The sequence below is a fragment of the Pelecanus crispus genome, chromosome 6, assembly GCF_030463565.1.
Source record: "Pelecanus crispus isolate bPelCri1 chromosome 6, bPelCri1.pri, whole genome shotgun sequence".
Taxonomy (NCBI): Eukaryota; Metazoa; Chordata; class Aves; order Pelecaniformes; family Pelecanidae; genus Pelecanus; species Pelecanus crispus.
The window spans coordinates 6,899,098-6,923,312 of NC_134648.1; the positions used below are offsets into that span (position 1 = coordinate 6,899,098).

General features: G+C 37.7%; 1 protein-coding gene across 1 annotated transcript in view; it reads left to right on the forward strand.

The window, feature by feature from the left end:
- Positions 1-24,215, forward strand: part of LOC104029296 (leucine zipper protein 2) — a 117,144-nt gene that overhangs the window by 41,241 nt on the left and 51,688 nt on the right. The window contains exons 6-7 of the mRNA XM_075712385.1: positions 4,854-4,916; positions 9,315-9,377. Coding sequence (XP_075568500.1) covers positions 4,854-4,916; positions 9,315-9,377 — 126 coding nt within the window. The remainder of the gene's footprint in view (positions 1-4,853; positions 4,917-9,314; positions 9,378-24,215) is intronic.

The window sequence follows — 24,215 nt, forward strand, 5'->3', positions numbered from 1 at the left end:
GGTTTGTTTGTTTGTTTGTTTTTTTAATAGGATGCCCACAAGAGAGAAATGTTCCAGTGATCAGCAGGGGCTCAGCATGGTTTGATTTGTGCTATTCATCAAGGGGAGGCAGAGCCAAATTTATCTTGTATACAACAAACAAGTGCTGTCAGACCTCAAATAAAACGTCTGAATTGAAGTTGATTGCTGGGAATAATTTTCTGAGAGAGAAAGTGATTTTCTTGCCTTGAACATACTTTGTGTCCTCATGCTTTCAAAGGCTAGCAGGCAAACTAAACTTGCTCTGTACTGATGATGTCTGCATTGCATCGTTTGCTCATCCTGGGTTGAGATCTTTGTGCTGGGTCAAAGAAGTAATACTGGTGTTTCAAGTTATGAAACGTAAGTGTAAGAGTATTGAAGCGCTCATGTGTGTGGCAAGAGGTCAAGATAACCTAACTTCAAGAAAAATCTGTGTCTTTTACATCAGTGGCATAATTTTACCCTCCTGTAAGTAGAATATATGATACATCAGGTAAATGTTAATCCCCATAACTTTAGATTTGCAATGATGATAAACTCCTTTAAACTGGACCCAGGGGTAGTTTGTCACATTTAACAATGCCTGTAAACCATGACTCTTGCTTCATGAGGTGTTTATTGTACACGCTAAATGAGGAGGGGGTATTATAAAAAATACAATATGTAGCTATACAACTAATGATTTTAATAAAATTGAGTTTGCAGTAAAGGAAGGAACTAAAACTGCAGCTGAAGAAAGTACTTCTATTGAGCTTTTAAGTATATAGTTTGTGCTTTTCTTTTTAAGGCTTTGTCCAAGTTTTCCAATAGGGAGATGGGAATTAAAAAAAAAAATTTACTAAAACCCCCCCGACACACCTTTCAGCCATTATGCATTGATATTGTAGCGAGAAGGGGATAGGAGAGGGAAGGAGACTTGGATTTTGTTGAGATAAAAGTTAGTAAAATTCTCGAACAATATGAAAAGAAAAAAACATTGGCATCATGGTTATTGTTTTCTAAGAATGCTAAGGTAGTCATATCTCTGTATTTTTCTTCCCTCTCTCCCCCTTCTCTGGAGAGGTGATGTGCTCAGTCTGTCGCGGTAGGGATTGCTGCTTTTGTAGTAATGTATAGGCGCGTCTCTTCAGATGTTTGGCGATTATTTTGGCTGGCTACCAGCCTTTGATTCAGGAGAATAAATGACAGAAGTGAAGGGATTATTTTCAAAAGTTAGGAATAGAAAGGAATATATAACCCTCTAGCCAGCGAGCAAGGGTTTTTTTCCTTGCAGGTTCCAAAGGTACACTAGCGAAGCAGCTGTGATGCTGCAGCTTCTTCTGTGTGCTTTTATATCAGTGGGAGATCTTTAGGCAACCTAAATATAGGGTTACTGTCAATATTCATATAGTGAATTCAGCTTCTGTTAAGCCTGGTCTCACATACTGAAAATAAAATCAGAACTCAAACAAAATATGCAAATGTTATGTCAGTTTAAGAGGACAGGAAAAAAAAAAAAAAAGCCCAGGGACTGACTGACAAATCTATTTAGGAATGAAGCAGAAAGCTTTTTATTTTCAGTATGGAAGCTCTGTGAAGAATATGTTAACAAAAGTGACAAGTTGTCATTAAGAGTTCTCACTTTGTTGGAGGACACTGATAGACACTGTACTCGCCTGTGATAATACTTCTTGAGTGTAGGTACCAGGACAGTAAGAATCGACTGCATGGGAGGCAACAACGGGATTCCTGCACACGTGGCAAACACTGACAGCAGTTTCCTGCACCTGAATTTAGGGATGCACTGAAACTACTGGTGCAAATAAATTAAAAGATTTAGTAAATTAAGAATTAGATACTACAGTAACTTGGCTTAATGATATGATTACTCCAGCTAACAGTTTGTGCTATAAGTTTTCTGAGATGTTCAAATACATTAAAATACCTATTCAGTTTGAATACAATGGTATTCTTTCTCTAAATCAAAAAGGCCATGTCTAACTAAAATTGTTATTCGATATAATTTTAAAAGAGGCTGTTAAAGACATGTTTACAGATACTTAATTCATTCCTTAAACTTGTATTAGTTTTTAAACTTGAAATCTCCAAGACCTTTTCCATTCAAGTACTTCATAACAAATAAAACGTTTGAAATAAAAACTGTGCAGAATTCTAGTTAAACTTATTTGTTCTTTGAAGGATGCTTGATAGGAAAATAAGAAGCATCATCTTGACTCCTTATCTAAGACTTAGAAGTCAGAACTTCTGTCCTGACTCAACAAGCATTTGTATCCTAAAAATCTCATTGGTTAATTGATCTGATCTTGAATAGCCCCTTTCTAGCAAACTTACAGAATATGTACCTGATCAGACTCTTCATTTTAAAACATTTAATTCAGAATCCCGATCAAATCAGGCTCTATTATACTTCACGTGTTGTTACTGGTATGCTTCACATGCTGCTATAGAAAATTATTCACTATTAATCAGGATGCAAAGCTACATTTGACAGCAACATGTGATTTGCTAAGTAACATAAACACTCAAATTGTAAGCAAGAAGTTGTCATCTCCTTCTGACAAGTTCCTATTTATTATGCTCTTGATAATTGTAACCTTTAATGCTTGCTCTCTTTTCTAAAAACATTAAGTGCAGATTAAATCGTGACTGTTTTGCCTACATTCTGGTAACCCTGGGGTTTTTTGTTGCTAGTAGACTGGATAATGAGACAGTATTGGTAAATCCTGTTAAACCTAGCTAAATCTCCAAAATGGAGTCCATCTCCTAACATCAAGTTTTGTTTTTGAACTATGTTCTTTTGCCAGGCTGCTTTGGAACAAAATGTGGAAATTGTGACAACCATCTAATACAATGTGTGTCCTTTCGAGGTGGTAGGCATTCAGTTCTTCATGTTCTGGGTTACTGCAGGGCCTTCTCAAAACAGCATGTGTAGAAGTTACTTGCAAACTGTTAATGTATTAATGTAAGTGTTTCTTATAGTAGCTTGTGCTTGGTGAAAGGAAGATAAATGACTAAAAATGATTACAACTCATTACTTTGGTTCTGAAATATGGATAGAATCTGTTACTTAATCCAACCATCACCAGGCTGTAGGGGGACTGGAGGATGATGAAGCTAGTTAATCAAAACAAAGTGATGACTGACTTCCCGAGTTAATTAAGTGCAATTCCCTAATAAAGCAGCGCCTTTGGCACATCTGTTTGGCCATCACTACAAGAAGTGATGCTGATCTTTTATGTGAAACCAGTCACACCTACTGTGTGATCACGATACAACATAGCTCTTTAGATGCACCCCTGGTGAGCAATAGATGTGCTGGGTGTGCTTCGTCTCTTTGGTTTCTTTTTTGGTTTATATTTGTTCATCTTGTATCTGCTATCCAATTCCCTTTGTGCAGAGCCAGTTGTCTTGTTCTGTGTTTCTGCACTGGTTAGTACAATACAGTGCTGCTCTGTGATGAGCTTTTCAAATAAAGAACAAAAAGTAATCTACTGTAAGACTTAGAGAACAACATTTGTTCTCCCTCCCCACACGCAGTCCTTTGCAAATCACATTTTGTGAGGCAGAATTTGGGTTGTCGCATCCAAAGTAACATCCCAGTTCCTTTTTGTTGCGTTACGGAACTGTGGGGACCCATGTCAAACAGCTGGAAAAGATTTGTTGTTTCTGCAGTGGTGTGTATTGGTGCACGATAGATAGCAACAGTGAACGTGTGAAATGATGTCATATTTTCTCCTTATTTCGGAATTGTGCAAAGGAGGTTTCAAATGGAAGTTTAGTTTCTTTGCATTCACTTCAATAAAGTCAAGAAAAACTCCGAGCTTCTGATTGTGGAAATAAAGCTTCCAGTGTTTCAGTGGGATGTGGACCTAAATTTGAACTGATGTCCTGGATGGAATTACCCTTTTTTTCTCTAATGCCAGATTGTTCTTGTGCAGAATATTCAAGAAAGCTATTGCTATTCAGTAATAAATATACATTCCTGAAATGTGGTGGGCTAGGTTTCTGTAGGTAGGTTTACAGTTCATTACTAAGGAGAAGTTGGGTTTGGTGTTCTTTTCATTTCTTTTTAGCGTAAGCATGTTATGTCCAGCACTTGAAGATCTGCTTATCAAATACTTATGTTTCTGAACAGTTTTGAAAGATGTCCACACTGCAGAGAAGTCTTTACCCTTGACTGCCAATTATGGGGTAATATGAGTGAGGAGTACAGAAAGAATTACCAGTCTATTGAAAATTTCTTTTATCAAGGTTTATTATTTTCCCTGAAAGTGAGAAATACATTGCAAGCTCCTGCATGAAAAAGCATATTGAGTTGGCAAAATGCTAACAGGTAGCTAACCTTCTAAAATTTTTGATTACTTGCAGTTTTTAATTATGAACTTTAGCAAAAAGACCTGATGAATTTGATCATCAAGTTTGAGTGATGAGATCTTGGCCCTATTATGCAGTTGTTATAATGATTTACTGAAAATGATAGTGAGCTATGCAGCTGACACCAGGTAAGGAGTAGAGGGGTTTTTCTTTCCTTTTTTACCTCAGTGTATCCAATCTAAATTGCTTTCAGTTGCTAGAGTGTTTTGGGAGTTTTCTATGTGCAATCCTGTTCCTGTGAAAGCAAGTTTTAATGCAAAGTCACAGCCTTTTAGAATTCTGTAAGAAGGGATATTGTGCCATGATGCGTCTATCTTGTCTTCTTATCTGTGTCTTTGCTGGTGACTTGAAGGTGTTACCCATGTATAAAATAAAACTAGTATGATCAGATATTTAAAGGGTCCCTTAATATTTCAGTAACTCTCAGTAATAAAACTCTATTTTTTTTTTCCTCTCAGAACAAAAGCCTCAAAAACAAGCTTCTGTCAGGAAACAAGCTTTGTGGTATTCATGCAGAAGAGGTAAGCAAGGTTCCTCTCTATTCTAACATACCTAAAGAAGCTTGCGTCAAAGTCTTTTCTGCTGAGGTTTTGGTATAGGTTATACATTATGTGTATATGGTGAGTGTTCCTAAAGCGCTCTCATCTCAACTTATTACTGTGACTTCACTAGAAGCAGCTCAAATGTATTAGAAAGCAAGCTGCAAACTCAAGTTTTAGACAAAAAAAAAAAAAAAAGTTTGGGCATGCTCATGAGAAGTATATATAGCTCTGTAGATGTATATAATACATCTATAACATACATAGAACTGATTTCCTTTCCTTGATCTCCATGCCTAGAATAAGACAGGGATAGCTAAATGCCTTTTTAAAATTGATTTATAGAGACAGGAAAGATTTTCATTATTGATTCCTAGAATGTTTCATTACTTCAAGGAAAAAATGGTCATTTTATAAAATAGAGGGAAACAAATCTCCCCTCTACTGAAGAGTGAGCTAGCAAAGGTAGTTGATGATTTAAAAGCCCTATTTTTTCGCAAATACGTAAATGTACAAATAACTGCATTCATGTGAGCAGTACCTTTAGCTATTTAACTTTTCATGAAAGAGGATATTGCTATATATGAATGTGATTTACTCATTTACATGACTTTAGTCATGCTTTTTCGCATATATAACTTCTGCGAAAGTCACTCCACCTTGCCAGAATGAAACAGAAGCGTAGCACTTTTCTTCTTGACTAAAATCTTCATAATCATGGTTGAACATGTTTTCTTCATTAAAGACTCTGCTTTTTAACTCAGAGGTCAAAACTTACGAGGTCGAAGTAGTGATTTCTAGTTATATTAGCTATTTAGCCCAACTGAATATCTGCAACCACCGTTTCTGAGAAATCCTCAATGGCAGGAAATAACAAGGGTTTGGGTTTGGGTTTTTTTGCTAGCTTGTCAAAATCTGTTATCTTCCTGTATCACTGTTGTTGCTTTCAAACATGCCAGAGTATATGAATGCAATTTTCTTCCCTTGTTTACTGCTAAAAAATTGGCAGTGTGTGCAACATAGCTTTCTGTTTTCCCCTCTTTTTCAAGTTTGTTTTTCCTAGCTGCATAACATCTTGAATGTTTCATAATTAACTTGAAGTTCTTTTCCCTGATTATGTCTCCTTTATTATTTGCAACATAAATGTCTTTAAGGGTGAAGCCCAAGATTAAATTAAATTTAGTGTAGTGTGACAAGCCTTGCTGTCAGAGAATTTCAGAAAACTAAACATAAGCGAGCTAACTCTCAAGGCAGCAGATTGAGAGCGTATTTTAAACCTTAAGAATCTCAAACTTTGTGAATCATCCTGGCAAATTTGTGGCTTTTAAGTGGGTTAGTACCATTAGGACAAGCAAAGATGCTACAGGAGCATCCTTTTTTTGTTGTTGTTTTGCCAGCTAGGTGGTGTCAGCCAGAGAAACGCAGTGTGTTTTCTGCTCTTTAATTAAGTACTATGCTCACCAAGCACAACAACTGTGTGAAATCAGTATCCTTTTAGTTATTAGACCAAATGCCCTTCATGGATAGAATTGCCTACTAGGAAGTTCCTCCTTCGTTCTGCACTCTCAGGCTGCATGCAAACAGTTTTGGTGAGCCCTGTGATTCCTTCTTGTCTGGTTGCATAGATGGGAGCATGCTTGTGATCCTACACAGTTTACATTGCTGGCTTTTCTTCTCCAGGAATTCAGAGCCCTGGAGAGAGGAAGGCAGGATGGTGCAAACCTTGGGCTTCCCAGGAAACAGAAAGGGGCAGGTGCCAGGGAAATATTGCCAGATGCTTTGGTTTAAAGATTGTTATCAGCCTGTGTCTAATGATGATCCTATCTGGCTGACTGCACTACAAGGTTTTGTATGTCCTCTCCCTAGAATCGCAGAAAAACCACAAAACCAAATTTTATCACAAAGCATTACGGGTCATATACGTGCTTTTGAGTCACTTATATTATGCACTGAATGCATTTATCACCAGAACTCTTAATTTCATCACAGGTTTGTGATTTAGCAAATGATACCTTAATTGTAACTTAGATTCTTCTATAGCCATTTTGGATACCTTGCATGTCGCAGAGACTGTACACTTTCTTAAGCAGAACTCCTAGAACAATTAAAGTTGGTTAAGGTTTTCTCATTGGTCTTTAGCTAATGTGGAATATATTCCAAAGCTCTACCTATTGCATTGTCCAGATCAGAGGACAGGGCTCCTGAATGTAGGCAATTGGCACGTTCTGCTGTGTAGATGAAATAACAGCAGATATAGTTACAGAAGAAAGAAGTGAACTGAACTGATCTTGGCTATTTGTTTCAGATTTTATGGAATACAATAGCCAGTTTGGCCTTACTTCTTAAATATTTAAAGCAAGTTCTAAAATTTTATCTTTATATTAATTCATCCTTCCCAAAAGTCTGTCACTGAATTTGCACCAATTGGAAAGACATCAAATAATTCTAAAAGCTCCAGTTTACGAAAGATAAACTACTGTCTGCAGTATGTTGTGTTTATGGATGTGCTGTTTCAGTAAATGTGGAATAGGCTTCTAATTCATTCCAAGGAGTTCTAAACATTTGGTATTAACTAATGCGAGAAAACTTACTGAATATCAGTTGAGACTGTGGATTTTGTTAAATAGAAATCATTATTTTGACAGAATTCTTAAATAAGGGTGAAATATTTGGGTGTAGTATTAAAAAACCCTATTTCTATTATATTTTGTTTAAATAAATAAAAGAATGTAGAGATTATTACTTAGAATTGTTTTAAGGATAAATTTAGGGATATTTAGTATCAGTCTAAGCTGATATAAATCAGCATAACTGTGCCTCTTTTAGAGGACATGGTCACAAACTGAGAACCTAGTTCATTTGGATACTATTTGGAACAACCTGGCCATTACAAAGAAGAACCTATGCACCACTGTGGAAACTTTTTCGCTCTAAAAAAAGAAGATTCTTTACTTTGAAGGTGATGCCTTCAGTTATGCTTCATGGAAAGTCTTAATAAAATCTCATGTCTAACATGTGTAAGCCAAACAGCTATGCACACCAAGTATTGTTTAATATCTTTATCAATGATCTGGATGAGGGGACTGAGTGCACCCTCAGTAAGTTTGCAGATGACACCAAACTGGGTGGGAGTGTCGATCTGCTGGAGGGTAGGATGGCCCTGCAGAGGGACCTGGACAGGCTGGATCGATGGGCTGAGGCCAACTGTACGACTTTTAACAAGGCCAAGTGCCGGGTCCTGCACTTGGGTCACAACAACCCCATGCAACGCTACAGGCTTGGGGAAGAGTGGCTGGAAAGCTGCCTGGCCGAAAAGGACCTGGGGGTGTTGGTGGACAGCCGGCTGAACATGAGCCAGCAGTGTGCCCAGGTGGCCAAGAAGGCCAACAGCATCCTGGCTTGTATCAGGAATAGTGTGGCCAGCAGGAGCAGGGAGGTGATTGTCCCCCTGTACTCAGCACTGGTGAGGCTGCACCTGGAATAGTGTGTCCAGTTTTGGGCCCCTCACTACAAGAAAGACATTGAGGTGCTGGAGCGTGTCCAGAGAAGGGCAGCGAAGCTGGTGAAGGGTCTGGAGCACAGGCCTTATGAGGAGCGGCTGAGGGAACTGGGATTGTTTAGCCTGGAGAAGAGGAGGCTGAGGGGAGACGTTATCACTCTCTACAACTACCTGAAAGGAGGTTGTAGTGAGGTGGGTGTTGGTCTCTTCTCCCAAGTAGTTAGTGATAGGACAAGAGGAAATGGGCTTAAGCTGCATCAGGGGAGGTTTAGATTGGATATTAGGAAAAATTTCTTCAGGGAAAGGGTAGTCAAGCATTGGAACAGGCTTCCTAGAGAGGTGGGGGAGTCACCATCCCTGGAGGCGTTCAAAAAACGGGTAGATGTGGCACTTTGGGACATGGTTTAGTGGGCATGGTGGTGTGTGGTTGTTGCTTGGACTGATCTTAGAGATCCTTTCCAACCTTAATGATTCCTAGTTTTTACTTTCATTAGCAATAATCCAGCCACCAAGCCAGGAAACATGAAATTAATTATTAGTCTCCCCTTAATTGGTTTAGTGGTGGACTTGGTAGTGTTAGGTGAATGGTTGGACTGGATGATCTTAAAGGTCTTTTCCAACCTAAATGCTTCTGTGATTCTATGATAATTCACGTATGTGCTTTAGGTGAGTGCCATTTTACATTTTCTTTGATACTTTTGCCTGGTTTAGACATGCTAACCTGGAAAAGCAATTAACTTTTATTTTGGTTATTTTTCTGCATTTTAAAGCTGATCTAATTTCTGCTGTTGTCAGAACTCACTACTTGTTTTTTTTCCTCTTAAAAGTAAATATTTAAAATTAAAAAAAAACAACTCTGATTTTATTATCCTTACTTTCAGTCAAAAAAGATCCAAGCCCAGCTGAAAGAGCTTCGTTATGGGAAAAAGGATTTGATTTTTAAGGTAAGTTTTATTTCACTATAGTTAGCCTAAAGTATTAGACTTCATATAGTATTGATGTAGGAGTATGATAGATGCCTTTATTACTCTAGTTCTAAAGAATTATTTCCTTCCCACCATAGCAAAAAGAGCTCCAAACACCACAGACAGACATAATACCATAATGCAATATCTAAAAATACCATCTATTTTGGTTCCTTTTTTTTTTTGCAGACCACTCTAAGAGGGACAGTGCTTTTTATTAAATTGCTTTCTGGGGCAAGGAAGAGAAGATTCAAAGCCTAGAAAGTTGTCTGGTGTCTTTGTTTTTAAATAGATAAAGGCAGTGGAAAGTATTTTATTTATGAATATCTGTATTCACACACTCACCTAAAGCAATGTTCTAGTTTCCTGCTGGTGACCAAAACCTGTTGCCCTATTCCATAGATTCTGTAACATATTTTTCATCTTTCTAACAACAATAGAATGTTTTGCAGGTTGTTCTTGGGGTTTTTTTTTTTGATTAGCAGTCTTCCATGGCAATGTCAATCATTGTTAACACTTGAAACAAATCTTTGTGTTTGTGATAAGCTTGAGCAATGGAACGTTCCTTAGGTCCCTGCATCCAAATTCCTGTTCTAGGCTGAAACATTTTTAACAAAACTGAAGCTTCTAGAAAAAAAAATGAAATGTCTGTGTCTTATACAATCCAAATGAATAGCCTGTCTAGCTAGTGCATTTAAAAAAAAAGGGGGCCGGGGTTTGAAGACAAAACATACAGACATTTTGCTGAAGGGCATCGAGTCCTTGTTAATGCAGGGAGAAGTTAATCCCTGTTACAGAAGGAGGAGAGAGATTCAGGTCACCTGACTGAAGGCTGCTAATTGAGTAGTGCTTTTATTCCTGGCATAAAGGATGAAGATAAGTAGTCATCTTCAAAGTGACTAGAGCTAGAATGACTTACAAAGTAATTCATCTCAATATGAGGTCCAAATTGCCTTCTGGAAGTATTTAACTCTCTCTACTGTCTTTCTATTGTATGCATAGCACTGTAAAGATGGGATAATGTAGGCCATTTAAAATACGCAGTGTGATTTGTGTGATGATTTTTTCTTTTCCTTTTTTTTTCATGTGCAGATTGATTCGAAGGTTTTTCAGGCACATTTCTTTCTAGTCATCATAAGACCCAAACCAGGGGAATAGATTTAGAGATAAAACCTAGGCATTTTATACATCAGGGCAGTTAAATTTTAATACCAGCCAGCGTTAACAGAAATAACACATTTTTTCTTCAAATTTGGTTTAGCTATAATTGAGAGTTTGAACAGAGGAAAAGATTATAGTTTCTAAACTTGCCTGGGTGTGAAAGCTTGTTTTCTTTGGCTGAAGGAGAAGGATTGTTCAGTACTACTATATACTTGTTGTTTTCATTATGCTAATATGCAGTGATCCTGAAAATGGATCTGAATTTTTAGGTCGTGTAGTAATGCTTAGCAAGGGAACACTCCTACCCTAAAGCTGCCCACCTGCAAACAGCGTAGAGGAGCGGAGAAGGAGAACATGAGCATGAAGTGAACAAATGGGAAAGACTGTCTGGCAGGTCACTGGCATACATATAATGACACCCACCTTCCCTTGATCCTAGTTCAGTAAACTTTTTAGACGACTCTTCCTCAGGAATGACAATTTAGTGGTTAAGGTATAGGTGTAAAGGTCAGGGGTTTGTGGTGGAGGGGAGTTTACTTGTGTTACAGTGGACGCAGTGCACCTAGTGTGAATGGGAACAGAAGTGCTCTCATCTGACTGGCTGTGGATGTCTGCACTGTAGATTTCATTTCTAATCCTTGGAGAGTTACTCAGTACTGCTGCGGGAGTCTGTGAAATGCATCTTATCCTAAAGACTATGTCTACCTTTGACCACATGAATTATGCCTTAAACTCCCTGACCTACACTGAATAGACATAGTTCTTGATTATGAAGGAATACTAGGGCCACCAGCTCAGATGTAGGTGATGTAGGTCCCAAGTTACGTAGGGTGAGTTCTGCTCTGAATGCACTTAGTTGCAAAATAGTGAAAATGTTACCTGCCTTTTAGGGGAATTATGAACTAATGTAATTAAAAACGTGTTGAGAAATTTAGATGGGTGATGATAATGAATTGTGAAATGAATTCCAAAGTCCCACGTACTGGGAACTACATGTGCAAATACCTGAAACATCTCTTGACCATGTGCAATTCTGTATGTGATTGACTGTCTGATTTGCTGATTTGATATATCCTTTATGTGTAGTCAGAAATATTTTTGTCAGGTTTATTTGTCAGTCTTTTTCCTGACTAAAGGAAATCTGACTTATGAGGAAAATAGAACAGCAAACTTATGCTACCCTCCTAAGTAATCATGTGAGATGTGGTTCAGTGTGCTGTTTTATGTGTGTTTCAGGTCCGAAGACAGACATAGTGAATAGAGTAGAAGCCATTTGGTATAGGGCAGAAAGGTTTTTAAATATCTGTCTGATCAGAGAGAGGCTGCTAGGTTCGGGCAAGAACAGGTGGTATTCCATTTCTGGTTGCTTTGAGACTAAAAACTAAACAGATTTCATGTTATCCTTGCTGTTGAAGCTGTTTTGTGATGCTCTGATTCTTTCTGATAAAAGATCAAAACAGTGGACAGATAGTCTTCTGCCAGCAGAGAGCATGAATGGTGTGTGTGTGAGATAGTCTCCTGGCTGCTAGTTACTGTCACGTTACAGGGCTTCTACCCTTTCCCCCTTCCACTGCTCTCCTACGCCATAAACTTACGTTTTCTGTGTGCCTTGATGAGGACCTTAGGGAATTCTGTTCTCTGTATAGCTCTGAACGTTGCAAGCTTCTCATAGCAGTTCACCTGAAGGATGTAAACTTCAGGCGATGAGATTTCTAAAGAGCATGAGGGAATGCTTCTGTCCATGCCCATTAAACTATTGCTTTCTGTGGTGGAATTAATTGTGAAGATATATGTGAAGTAAGTAGGGGTTTTTTTTTCACTTTTTGTTGATTACATCAAGAAACTAGTTTTTAAATTCTGGTAACTATTACTGTCAATGACTGTGTACTGACTAGAGCTGTGGGGATTAAATAGGAGAGGAAGACGGAGGGAAAAAGATAGTTTTCTCCTTTAATACTCTAGTGAACTGCAAATTATTTCTACTTTTAACAATATGTGACAGTAACTTAACAAGTGGTATTAAATAAAACGTGAGTTCATCATATTTGTCATGTAGTTACTCTTACGTTTTCAAAGTGTTTTGTAATCTAGCTGATTAATTATGTGGCATGTGTGTATGTGTATCTATATTTTTCTCTCTCTATATATATATATGTGATATAATACCATAGGACAGATAAGAAGTGAGAGTCACAAAAATTAAGTGATGCACTCAAGGCCATAGAGGTTGTCAGTATCTCTACTGAGATTACAATTTGAGCTCTTGTCTCTTTGTCAGTTCAGTCCCTTCAACCATGCAGTGTAGTATCCATAAAGAGTTGACAAAAGTTGAAATTTGCTTTTGATTATAATGATAAAAATAAGGAATGATTAATAAAAAATTTCACTCAAGCTTCTCAATTTTATAGCTGCCTTTGTAAGTAGGTACTTACTAGTTCTGAATGAGTCCAATCTTAATTACAATAATTTAATTATGGTCCTAAAACCCTGATTCAGTGAAGTACTCTTAAGTTTAAATCCTTTGCTAAATCGAGGTCTACATTTGTTTCAGGCATTCATAACCACTTGTTTTCAAATTACTTAAATCGCATTAACTGTCTTCCCATCATTTGGCTGGCTATACTGTCCTAGAAGTTGTCACGTTTTACTAAATTAGAAAAGAATTAAAAATAATTTTGAATTTGGTTTTTTGTTCATGGAAAGCAACACATGTGTGTGTCTGATAGGAATACGAGATGAAGAAAAATAAATTCAGCAATAACTTTCTCTGTCAGTTTAGACAGTATCTTTTATTTTTGAAATCTTCATTCTTTTAAATATACAATGTGAGAATTCTTCACTGTTACGGCTTGAGTATATTTTTGTTTACTTTTTTGTGATGAATTTCTAAGGATTCTGCTTCAGAGTTGCAGAAGTATGAATTTCATCTACTGCTTAATCTGTTTTCCCTTTTGTCATTTAAATTCTGAGACACAATATATTAATAGTCCTAAAAACCAAAAAAAGTTCAAATGTGAGCAACAGCTAACTAAGCCTAGCATACCAATGTACTTAATCATTGTTCCCTAGTATAATTTAAATTTAAATAAGCAAGTAAATAGCATCAGCCTTACAATGAATTAGATAATTGCTAATAAGTATTCTGTACATGGTCTTATCATGAGCTGGATGGTTTATAATTATGCACTTTCCTCTGAAGAGCAAACCACAGTTTGCTCCAGTCGGGTACATGGTTGTGGCCAGTTACTGAAGCGTAGCTGTCAAGGTGGGCATTTACACTGCTGAACTGCGTGGCTGTGGTCCTGTGGGGTTCCTTAAACCTCTCCACATGTTTAGCACCAGCAGGTGCCCAGGCAATGGCGTCAAGCTAGAGGATGTCTGAGAAGACCCTTTCAGTACTTAAAGGGGGACTAGAGGAAGGATGGGGGCAATCTTCTTAGCAAGGCCTGTTGTGACAGGACAAGGAATAATGGATTTAAACTAAAAAGAATAGATTTAGACTAGACATAAGACGATGAGGGTGGTCAGGCACTTGAACAGGTTGCCCAGAGAGGTGGTGGAGGCCCCATCCCTGGCAACATTCAAGGCCAGGTTGGACGGGGCTCTGAGCAACCTGGTCCAGTTAAAGCTGTCCCTGCTCACTGCAGGGGGTTGGGCTGGGTGACCTCTAAAGGTCCCTTCCAACCCAAAGCATTCTATGCGGGATAAAAAACTGGTTGGGTGGCCGAGCCCAGAGAGTTGTGGTAAATAGAGTTAAGTCCAGTTGGCGGCCGGTCACAAGTGGTGTTCCCCAGGGCTCTGTTTTGGGGCCAGCCTTGTTCAATATCTTTATCAATGATCTGGATGAGGGGATTGAGAGCACCCTCAGTAAGTTTGCAGGTGACACCAAACTGGGTGGGAGCGTCGATCTGCTGGAGGGTAGGATGGCCCTGCAGAGGGACCTGGACAGGCTGGACTGATGGGCCGTGGCCAATTGTATGAGGTTTAACAAGGCCAAGTGCCGGGTCCTGCACTTGGTCCAGTTTTGGGCCCCTCACTACAAGAAGGACATTGAGTTGCTGAAGCGTGTCCAGAGAAGGGCAACGAAGCTGGTGAAGGGTCTGGAGCAGAGGTCTTATGAGGAGCGGCTGAGGGAACTGGGGTTGTTTAGCCTGGAGAAGAGGAGGCTGAGGGGAGACCTTATCGCTCTCTACAACTACCTGAAAGGAGGTTGTAGTGAGGTGGGTGTTGGTCTCTTCTCCCATGTAGTTAGTGATAGGACAAGAGGAAATGGGCTCAAGCTGCGCCAGGGGAGATTTACATTGGATATTAGGAAAAATTTCTTCATGGAAAGGGTAGTCAAGCATTGGAACAGGCTTCCTAGAGAGGTGGGGGAGTCACCATCCTTGGAGGTGTTCAAAGAATGAGTAGATGTGGCACTTTGGGACATGGTTTAGTGGGCATGGTGGTGTTGGGTTGATGATTGGACTGATGGTCTTAGAGGTCCTTTGCAACCTTAATGATTCCTAGTTTTTACTTTCATTAAAAAATAATCCAACCACCAAGCCAGGAAACATGAAATTGCTACTCTCCCCTTAATTGGTTTAGTGGTGGACTTGGTAGTGTTAGGTGAATGGTTGGACTGGATGATCTTAAAGGTCTTTTCCAACCTAAACAATTCTATGATTCTGTGATAAGACAAATGCAAGGCTGGGAGGAGAGGGGCATCAGGAAGCAGCAAAGACGGAGGCGCTCAAATAGAGAGGGAAAGGAGAAGGCAGGTCGGGAGGTTTGTGGGAGTGACTGGGAGAGAGGAATAAGGTAGGAGAGAGGGAGGAAGGAGGGAGGGAAGAGGATAACCTCACTCCCAGTGCTTGACAACCTCTGCTGGTCCTCACAGTGTCTAGTTTGTTTCTGTGGTGGTACTCTTGAACCCACATGTTTCTGTGAAATGCAGTATCACAAATTAAGAGCAAGATTGTAATTTACCTCCAGTTCTCTTTTATGCTCCTAAATAGTGTTTCGGGTACTGAGTGCTCAGTACCTCTAAAGGACTAAGCAGTACCATATCACCATCTCCAATTTAGGCTTGTCTTACAACTGCTTACACAGACTTCTATAAGAAAGAGAAGGCAGGTTTCAAAATAATGGGATCTTTTCTTTCAAGGACATGTTTCAAGTAAGTAAGTCTTTCTGGGAAACGCCTGAGTTGACTTCATATGTAAGGGGCAAAGGATGTTTTTTAACGACTTACCTAAGTGAACATGTACTTAAAAGTCTGACATTTATAGTTAAAACCATTTTCCAAATTGTTTGAAATACATAGTGCTACACCAATCAATTCATTATTTGGATGTGAGAAAATAATTTTAAACCATGCATTTGATATTGTAAATAGAGTCAAAGAAAAGCAAAATTATGTGGAATTGTTTTCACATCGTACTGACTGGATGTGGTAAATATTTATACCATTCCTCCCTCTAAAGTGAAATTGATGCCACCATATGTTTTCCTCCTTATTAGCAGTAGTTAATTACATGCCACAGTGAACCTATTTCCCAGAGTTGCAAAGTACTTATTTCTGTGATGCAGACTATGAGATTCTGCATTCCCTACAAAGAAAGAGGTGAAATGATTAAAGAAAAGCAAACAAACAAAAAACCACCACAAAACCACTGAAGATCTGACTTAGCAGAGAACTTGTGTTAAACATTAAAATATAAATGACCTTGTTGTCTGGGGTTGAAATACTTGATTACATAACTTTAAATTTTTGATAACTTTTTACAGAAATGCTTTGTGTGCTTGCACATGTATGAAGATGCAAAAGTTTGGCGTTTTCCCATGCAATTCTATCTATTTGCATGCAGTTGGCAGTCAGGCTTGACCCAAATCCAGCCGTTCCATAAAAGTACACTTCACCCATGATTTGCACCTGCTTGTATTAAAATTGTTATCAACTGCAGAACTCATCTGACCTTGCATGTTTGAAAAATTAGTCCGTTTTACACATTTTAAGGGATTTTTTATTATTTTCAAAGTACCATAAAACAACTTCTTTCCTTGAAGAAAGCTTTCCAAAAAAGCAACATTGTTTTCCTTAAACTTTGTTTATACATCGATTTATTTAGCCCAAAAAGAATGCTCTTATCTTTGTTGTTGCTTTTACATTGCCCTGTAATGCTAAATGTAACTTCTGTAGCTCAATGTTAAAAGGAGATGATAAGAGAAAACTGAGGACAGTTTCCTATGGGCCTGTCACATCAACTTCCCTAAGAGAGTGCTGCTCCTCATCTCGCTTTCAGCCAGGTTCTCTAGCCCTTAGTGTGTTTATCCATCCAATGTGTTTCCTCAGCATCTGGATCTTCTGCAGCCTGCCTTGGGAAATTTAGCAATGCTGCTTAGGAAAAACAAAACAACAACAAAAAGCTAGTATAAAATATCAGTTATAAACATAAATGTAAAGCAAATATTAGAGGGTTTTTGGTTTGGTTTTTTTTTTTCTTTTTTTTTCCCAGAGATCTTAAACTGGTGACTTTATTAGGGATAAGAAGTTCTATAAGCCACAGCTGAAGTCATTCAGCATGTTGCATAACAACTGAATAGAATCTGGAAGAGGAGACTTACTGGTTATTACACATTTACTGTATAGCATTTTTAAGCATATAATTTTGAGAGAATAACTATCAAAGACTTTAGATAGGAAAATGTTCTCTAAAAAGTCTCCCTGGACTTTGCCAGAAATGGCACAATGAATGAAAGTAGCAAACTGAACCTCCTTTTAGCTATATTTTTATTTATTTAATGTTTTATATTTGATAAATTTAATCTCATTGCTCTACTGTGGCTTGTATATTATTCTTTGATGATTTTGTTAGCACAAAAGAGGTAATTTTTCTTTGGATTGAGTTTATTTTTTCTACATGCCTTTCCTTTTCTTACAAAGGATGAAGATGAAAAGCACCCACAATACAAGCAGAGTCTGATAGATGATGAAATGAAAAGTCTGAAAATATTCTTATGGACTTTTCCTTTTAAATACATAAATTAGAAAGGTTACTTAATATTTACTGAGATCAAAAATTCTTATATATGTGTGGCAATCCCATCGGCACTGCTTCAGTTTTGGCAAAACCTGTTTTCTTAGGAGACTATGGAAAATAGAAAGGATGTTCCATATTCTCTGACTCCACGGAAGGTTCAATTATATACGTGTTATTCTTTCACAGTGCTCATTTTTTTTTTTTTAGAAACGTGCAGCAGTTCAAACTCTATGTATTTCTGCTGCTTTGGTCTATTCTAGTCTATTAGCCTTAGTAATAGAAAATGTTTTCTTGTATGTCTTGAATCTTCCTTACTGAAATTGAAGCCAAGTAGTTATCATGCTATCTCACATAGACTTAGAGAGTTGATTTTTTTGTTTGTTTTTAAAAACCCCTTCCTTTAAAACAATATTTTGCATATTTTGAGATTATGATCCTGTGTCTCTCACAGTGTTCTTTTTTTAGATTAACCAATGTAGAATTTTTTTCCAATCTTGCTTCTCAGTATATGTTTGCATACCATTAATGCTTCATGTTAGTCACATCTGAACTTGTTTTCTTTGGTCTGTGTCCATTTGCAGTGCCTTAAAATGGACATTGAAGTCCAGCTGGACATTTTACCCATGCTGAACAGAGCAAAAGGATTTTTGTAGTCTGTACCCACAGGGTCCTTTGCCTTTTCTACAAAAATGTGGCATATTCAGTGGAGGTGTCATCCTGAGTCATTCATCCCTACTGTTCTATATTCTATATTTGTTTTATTGATTATTCCTGTCCATATTTAGCATCTTATACTTGTCTTTAGTGAATGTCATCCTGGTTTTCCCATTTGGTCAGGGTAAATTTAAATAAATCCCATCTTCTATGACACACAGAGTTCTGGTTTGATGTCACCAGAATATTTAATGAGTATATGTTTAGTTCACTTTTCAGTTCATGAATGATTTATATACCAAATAAATCTCTGTCCCCTAGAGAGGTAATCTGATTATTCTTTTCAGCACTTTTCCAAAAATGAATGTTGTACTAATGGATCTATAAGTCATGACCTCTTAAATTTCTCTCTTTCTGAAGATGAGTATCAGGCACATCCTTCTCCAGTCTTCATGTTCTTCATCCACTTTGTTGAGTCTGTAAGGAGCTTAGAGCCTAATGCCACTTCCTAAAGTAATAAAAGCGATGATGCATCAACATGACTAACAGAAAACAATGAAGTGAAAACTCTTATAAATCTGTAATTGGACAGAGTCATAGTAGAGAGAAAAATGATGTTTTGTCTAGAACTGTTTGTCTAAAAGTTTAAAAAAAGAGGTACTGCGTACCATATCATTTAAATTTGGCTGAAAAGGGGTGGAGGTGGTGGTGGAAATGAATCATATATCAACCCACAAAAAAAAAAAAAATTAAATAATTTTGGGAAGAAAGGCTTAAATAATAATTTGCATCAAAGATATCATGTGGAATTTGCCCCAGGCCTTGAGAGATTACCTCAGTAGTATTATTTTGAGGAATTATTTCAAACTATGATTTGTTCTTTTGTAGAAAGGTCTGTGAGTGTAGGAGACAGCATCATGGCTGCAAGTATTGGAAAATGCTTTTCTTCATCTTTAGCTCAGGAATTATCATGTTTCTGTTAATATTACTAAACATTTGTGAGTAATAGATCCAGTGACTGGTGGTTATACATGCAGATGGGGTTGTCTACAAACCCGGAACTTACAGAGTGGTTTGCATTTCATGCTCTGGTTTCATTTGTATACTTTGGTTTGTGCAAAGCCAGATGGAAAGATTGATGACATTTTTCTTTCAAAGCATTTGCAATACAAGGTAATTACAAAATCAGTAAAGTTATATGTTTAATAGCTTAATCAGTAATTAATGCTCTTTCACAGAAGTTGCTGGATCTGGTGATACATGACAGCCAGGAGCACATTGCTAGGGAGAGCTGAATTTTCATGTTGCAGTGTGATCATGTACTGCTATTACTTTGATGACTTGCTTGAAAATAGGTGTGTTTTCTTCAAGGAGTATCCTTGTTGAAAGTCATCAGGATGGCAGGAAGAAAATTGTAAGTATATTCCTCAAAGCAATTGCATTGATGGCTGAGGGAATGGAATTACAGTGTAGATTTTATTCCTGGTAGAAGGTGTTATATGAGTATCATTCTATTTATCTGTGGATTTCTAGAATGCAATAATTTTACAGAATTCAGTTTTTGCTGTTTTGAGAATAATACAATCAAATATGAACTTTGCGCCAGGTGTTTTTCCTGATGAATCTGGCAAGTAGAATCCTGAGGTGGATGACTGATGGGGGTAGGCTGTGCAGGGTTTTATGGGTTACTGTCATGAGTGAGAATTGATGTTTTCTTTAAGTCCTAAGGCAAGAGACTGTGGGATCTTCCTTGAGGTATTTCTGCTGTGTAGTATAATGAGTGTTGGACTTAGTCTTCATGGTTTAGGATCCCTATAGCTCTTGCTTCATGTGGTAGTTCAGTCTTTGAAACTGCTAGATTTTGTTTTTTCTTTCCAAGTGAGAAGGCTTATGATGCTTTTTTTGTTTGTTTGTTTTTATAATGCTTTTGTTGATTATTCACTTTGGGATTTTTTTTTTTTTTTTCCTTGATCAAGTCAATATGTTTGTACACTTTTAGATATGTATTTGGATGCTGTCTGCTGTTGGATGTGTAATTTTGGTTTTCAGGTTATCAATTGTTTGTGATTAGATCTGGCTACTTATTGGATGTAGAAAAATGCTTTGAGACAGGATGTTATTGGGTTGTTTTTCTCAGTAGAAGCTGAGGCGCCTGGGAGAGATAGGAAATTGAAATTTGCTCAGTTGATTTTTGTAAAATACGTTAGGGCTGTTGCATAAATATCTGTGGTTGATGTTTGGTTGGTAGATGGCATAATTACTTTTCAGATAGCTATCTTCTTGAGATAACATAGTTAGCATAGGGACCATTCCTCATCTTCTGTTACATGGTCTTTTACCACTGTATGGTGAGTACTTCTTGTTGGTTTATTTTTTTTTAGTTTGATTTCTTTTGTAGTAGGTTCCCCCCTGCCCTGCCCCCCCGAATGGTGGTATTTTCACAACATTGACAAAACTGTATGTAGAAAGTCTTATCTAGATGATGTGTGTTTTGCTTAGGAAGTAGATGTCACTGTTTACCTTGGCATCTTTTTGCTGGTGCCTATTTTAATTTCCAATGCCATGTTCTAGCATTTTGTATATTGTTGTGATGATGTTTTATAATCATTAATAATGTCTTATTGTTAGCACATTATGTTACCATCACAGGAGGGGCCTGAAGATCTAGAGAGAATTGGCTGCTGAAATATACCTACAAGCTATTTGCAGACATGGGAATTTTTTTCATATAAAGAGATAAGTGACATACAAGAAGGTGGAGGGATGTCATCATATATATTTCCCAGTAAGGACATTGGATTATGTATTAACATAATTCATTGATATCCTTATTGAAAGAAATCTCCCTCTACTATTTTTTTGATGGTTTCATGCAATTTTGGCAATTACAGATGTGCAAAATATGAATATTGTTTAGTAATTCAGGTCTATTAGTTTATTGTCAGTACATTTTTTACAACACAGTTTTGAGCATGAAAAAATGTTGTAACTTTCTTAATGAACTGAAAAATCCAATTTTAAGTTTCTGTAAGGCCCTGAGGATGTGGTCTTAAGGATATGGCCTTGCATTAGACGGTATGCAGTCTTAAATAACTGGTCTGAGTTACTGTGTGAGACAAGGCTAGTCAATAGCCAGCGTGAGAGAAGGTCGCTTAAATCTAGCAGCAGCAGCTCCATGTTTAACTGGCAGCGTACAGCTATTCTATCGGCTTACAGACCTCCTCCAGCTCCCGCTAAAATGAGGAGAGGTTTGCTATTGATATCAAATTGAAATTGACTGGGACTTTGACTGACATTTTCCAAATGGTTTATTTATAATAAAGATTTTGAGTGTGCCCAGTAGGGTTGAAAAATTTAAAAACTTTTTTACGTAAAGTATTGAAAAATTCCAAACTGCCCGGAGATCAGAGAAAAGAATAGGACTGAGGGAAAGACATATAAGAAGCTGAAAGATGAGTCAAAGCCTCATCTCGTGTAAACATGTAAAAGAAAAAGAGGGAATGTTTCCTATGAAAACTATGGACATGGATCCACGTGTGTTACATGTCAAAAGGGGGCAAGATGTTGTATGAGGAATGCCGATGCCAGAAGTACACTTTGAGAGCAACTGTTTTGGCATCATCATTTTTCCTCAATGTTTAAGCTTCTGCAGTGGTAGGTGCTGTAGAAATTGCCAAGAAAAATATCTTTTTCTGAAATATTAGAACTGGAGACATTTTATGCTGAGGATATCGGGACACGATGTGCTGTCAGCCTCTGTGCAGTAAGAGAGAGAATGATCGGATACAAACATGGCAAATTGTGAGAATGAAGAGCAGGCGTACGCCACAGTGCCCATGCGCGTTGGCTTTCCCTGGAAGCAGAGAGGCTGGAGGAGCAGCCAAGGTGGTGCCTTGGGCACCAGGTCCATGGTGGCACCTGGCACATGCTGAAATCTAGAACCAGCTGCTCTCCTGGCCCTGGGGCTCCTCCGTGAACCACGCTGGGGTGATTGCTTGGGAGATCACCTGGCTCCAGGCAATCAGCATCTGGAGCACATTGATGTCTATGTCCCAAATTGGGTGTGCTTCCTAGCAGAGGCAATTTTGAATACCTCAGCCTTTGTTCCAAATCAGACAGAAATAAAAATTATTTGAAAGGATAGCTCTGTATCACTTAGTCACCCCCTTGCTTGTTCCTGTTTTCTGGGATATTGCTGACAGCAAATTCAGAGCCATCTACAAGGTGACCTGCAACATGACATTTCCAAAATAAATACAATAAATTTAATCTGCATTTTGGAAGGGTTTTTGAGATTTCTGTATTACTCATTGTTGGCTGATTTGGAGCCATTTTGCAATAATGAATATACTGGTGTTAATGAATACTCTATGTGTTGGATATTTTAGGTTTTACTTTATTCATCAGCTGAACATAAGGCAATGTTTTCAAAATTGGAAGTTTTAAGATAGTCATCTCTTGACAAACACTTTTAAGTTAAGTGATATTGCCAGATATACTAGTTCTGTTTTCTTTGTTTTGTGTTTTCCTGGCTGAATTATGCTCCTGACTGGAATGGTCAGATCTTAGGAAAAAATTTGGGCAAGGTGTGAACTAATCATCCCTCAAGAAAAGAGGAAGTAAGTGTTTCCAACACGCTACTGACAGAGGTGTAGAGCATTCTGGTATGCCTAACATGAATGTTACAACACTTACCCCCTCAGTGTGGTAACATAAGCAATACAGTTGTTTAAATAAGACTGACTTAGAAAAGAAAGAGCAGCAGGTGGTTGTAATCACGCAGATTGGTTATCCATCGGAAATAGCAACTGGTGCTAAAACCTAAGGTGCTCTGGCCTGATCTGAAGTGAGGAAAATGCCCTAAGGGACGGACATAAAAAGGCAGACCAGGCACAAAGGTGGGTGATGCGGCTGTTCTCTTTGTACACATTGCCTGAGCGTGTTTCTGCAGAGAAACAGTTATTTTCCTTTAGTTAGAGGTTGAGTACTTTACTTAAACCCTAGTGAACTGCTATTTGGCTTCCATTGTAATGAGTTTCATGTGAAGGAAAAGCTTGAGGGTTGGGGAAGGAAAAGTGAAATTTCAGGTAATAAAAAAGCACAAAGGTCGTATTTCCTTTTTTTAATGCACATCCAGAACAGTCATAAATGAGAGATAAAAGCATTGTGGCGGTAATGAGCATTAACAAAATGTACAAGCTGTGAGACTTTGGAGAAAAGATGGTTTTAACTGACATTTCTTCTTGTTGTAAGTGCTTGAAATATAATTCAGATGTTGCTGAATGTCTAGTTTTTGCTGCACGTCTGATTAAATGGAATAGCTGCCAAAAAGTGTTAGTCTCTCTTACATTTAACACCTTGTGCTACAGTAAACAGTACAATTTAGAAACATAAGTCTCTGTTTTTCTAAGATACAAATAATGCTTACAGAGTAAGCACGGTAGAATACTGTTTACCAGATAGTTTATTCAAATTTCTAGTTAAGTGGTTTCCAATTAAAAAGTTGTCCTAGTTAGAAAATATAATAATTTTAAAAATAAAAAGTTGTATAGTAAATATTTTATCTTTTTTCTTAAACATTTATTTAAGGCCTATGGGGGAAAAAAACCAGTTCAGAATATCTGATCTATTTAACACATGATTAAAGATCACTTAGTCAATCATGTTTTCTGATTAAGCAGAATGTGTGACTATTTTGTCCTTGATAAACAGCAATCGTTGTTATGAAATACAATGTCTTTAAAAGTTGTGTAATAACCAAATGAAATCCCAATTTATCATGTCTTGAAGTGAAGAAAACCCCATCACGGCTATGCTTATCTCTGCACGTGTGAGTAATCCTTCTAATGTGAAGCCATAATGTAGCCTTTTCTGGCGAAAAAACCCTTTGAGGTTTTGTATAAGGAAAAGAAAGGGAATAGAGTAATTCTTTTTCCTGACTATTTTAAGCAGTTACAAGTTTTTTTTTAAAAAAGCAAAA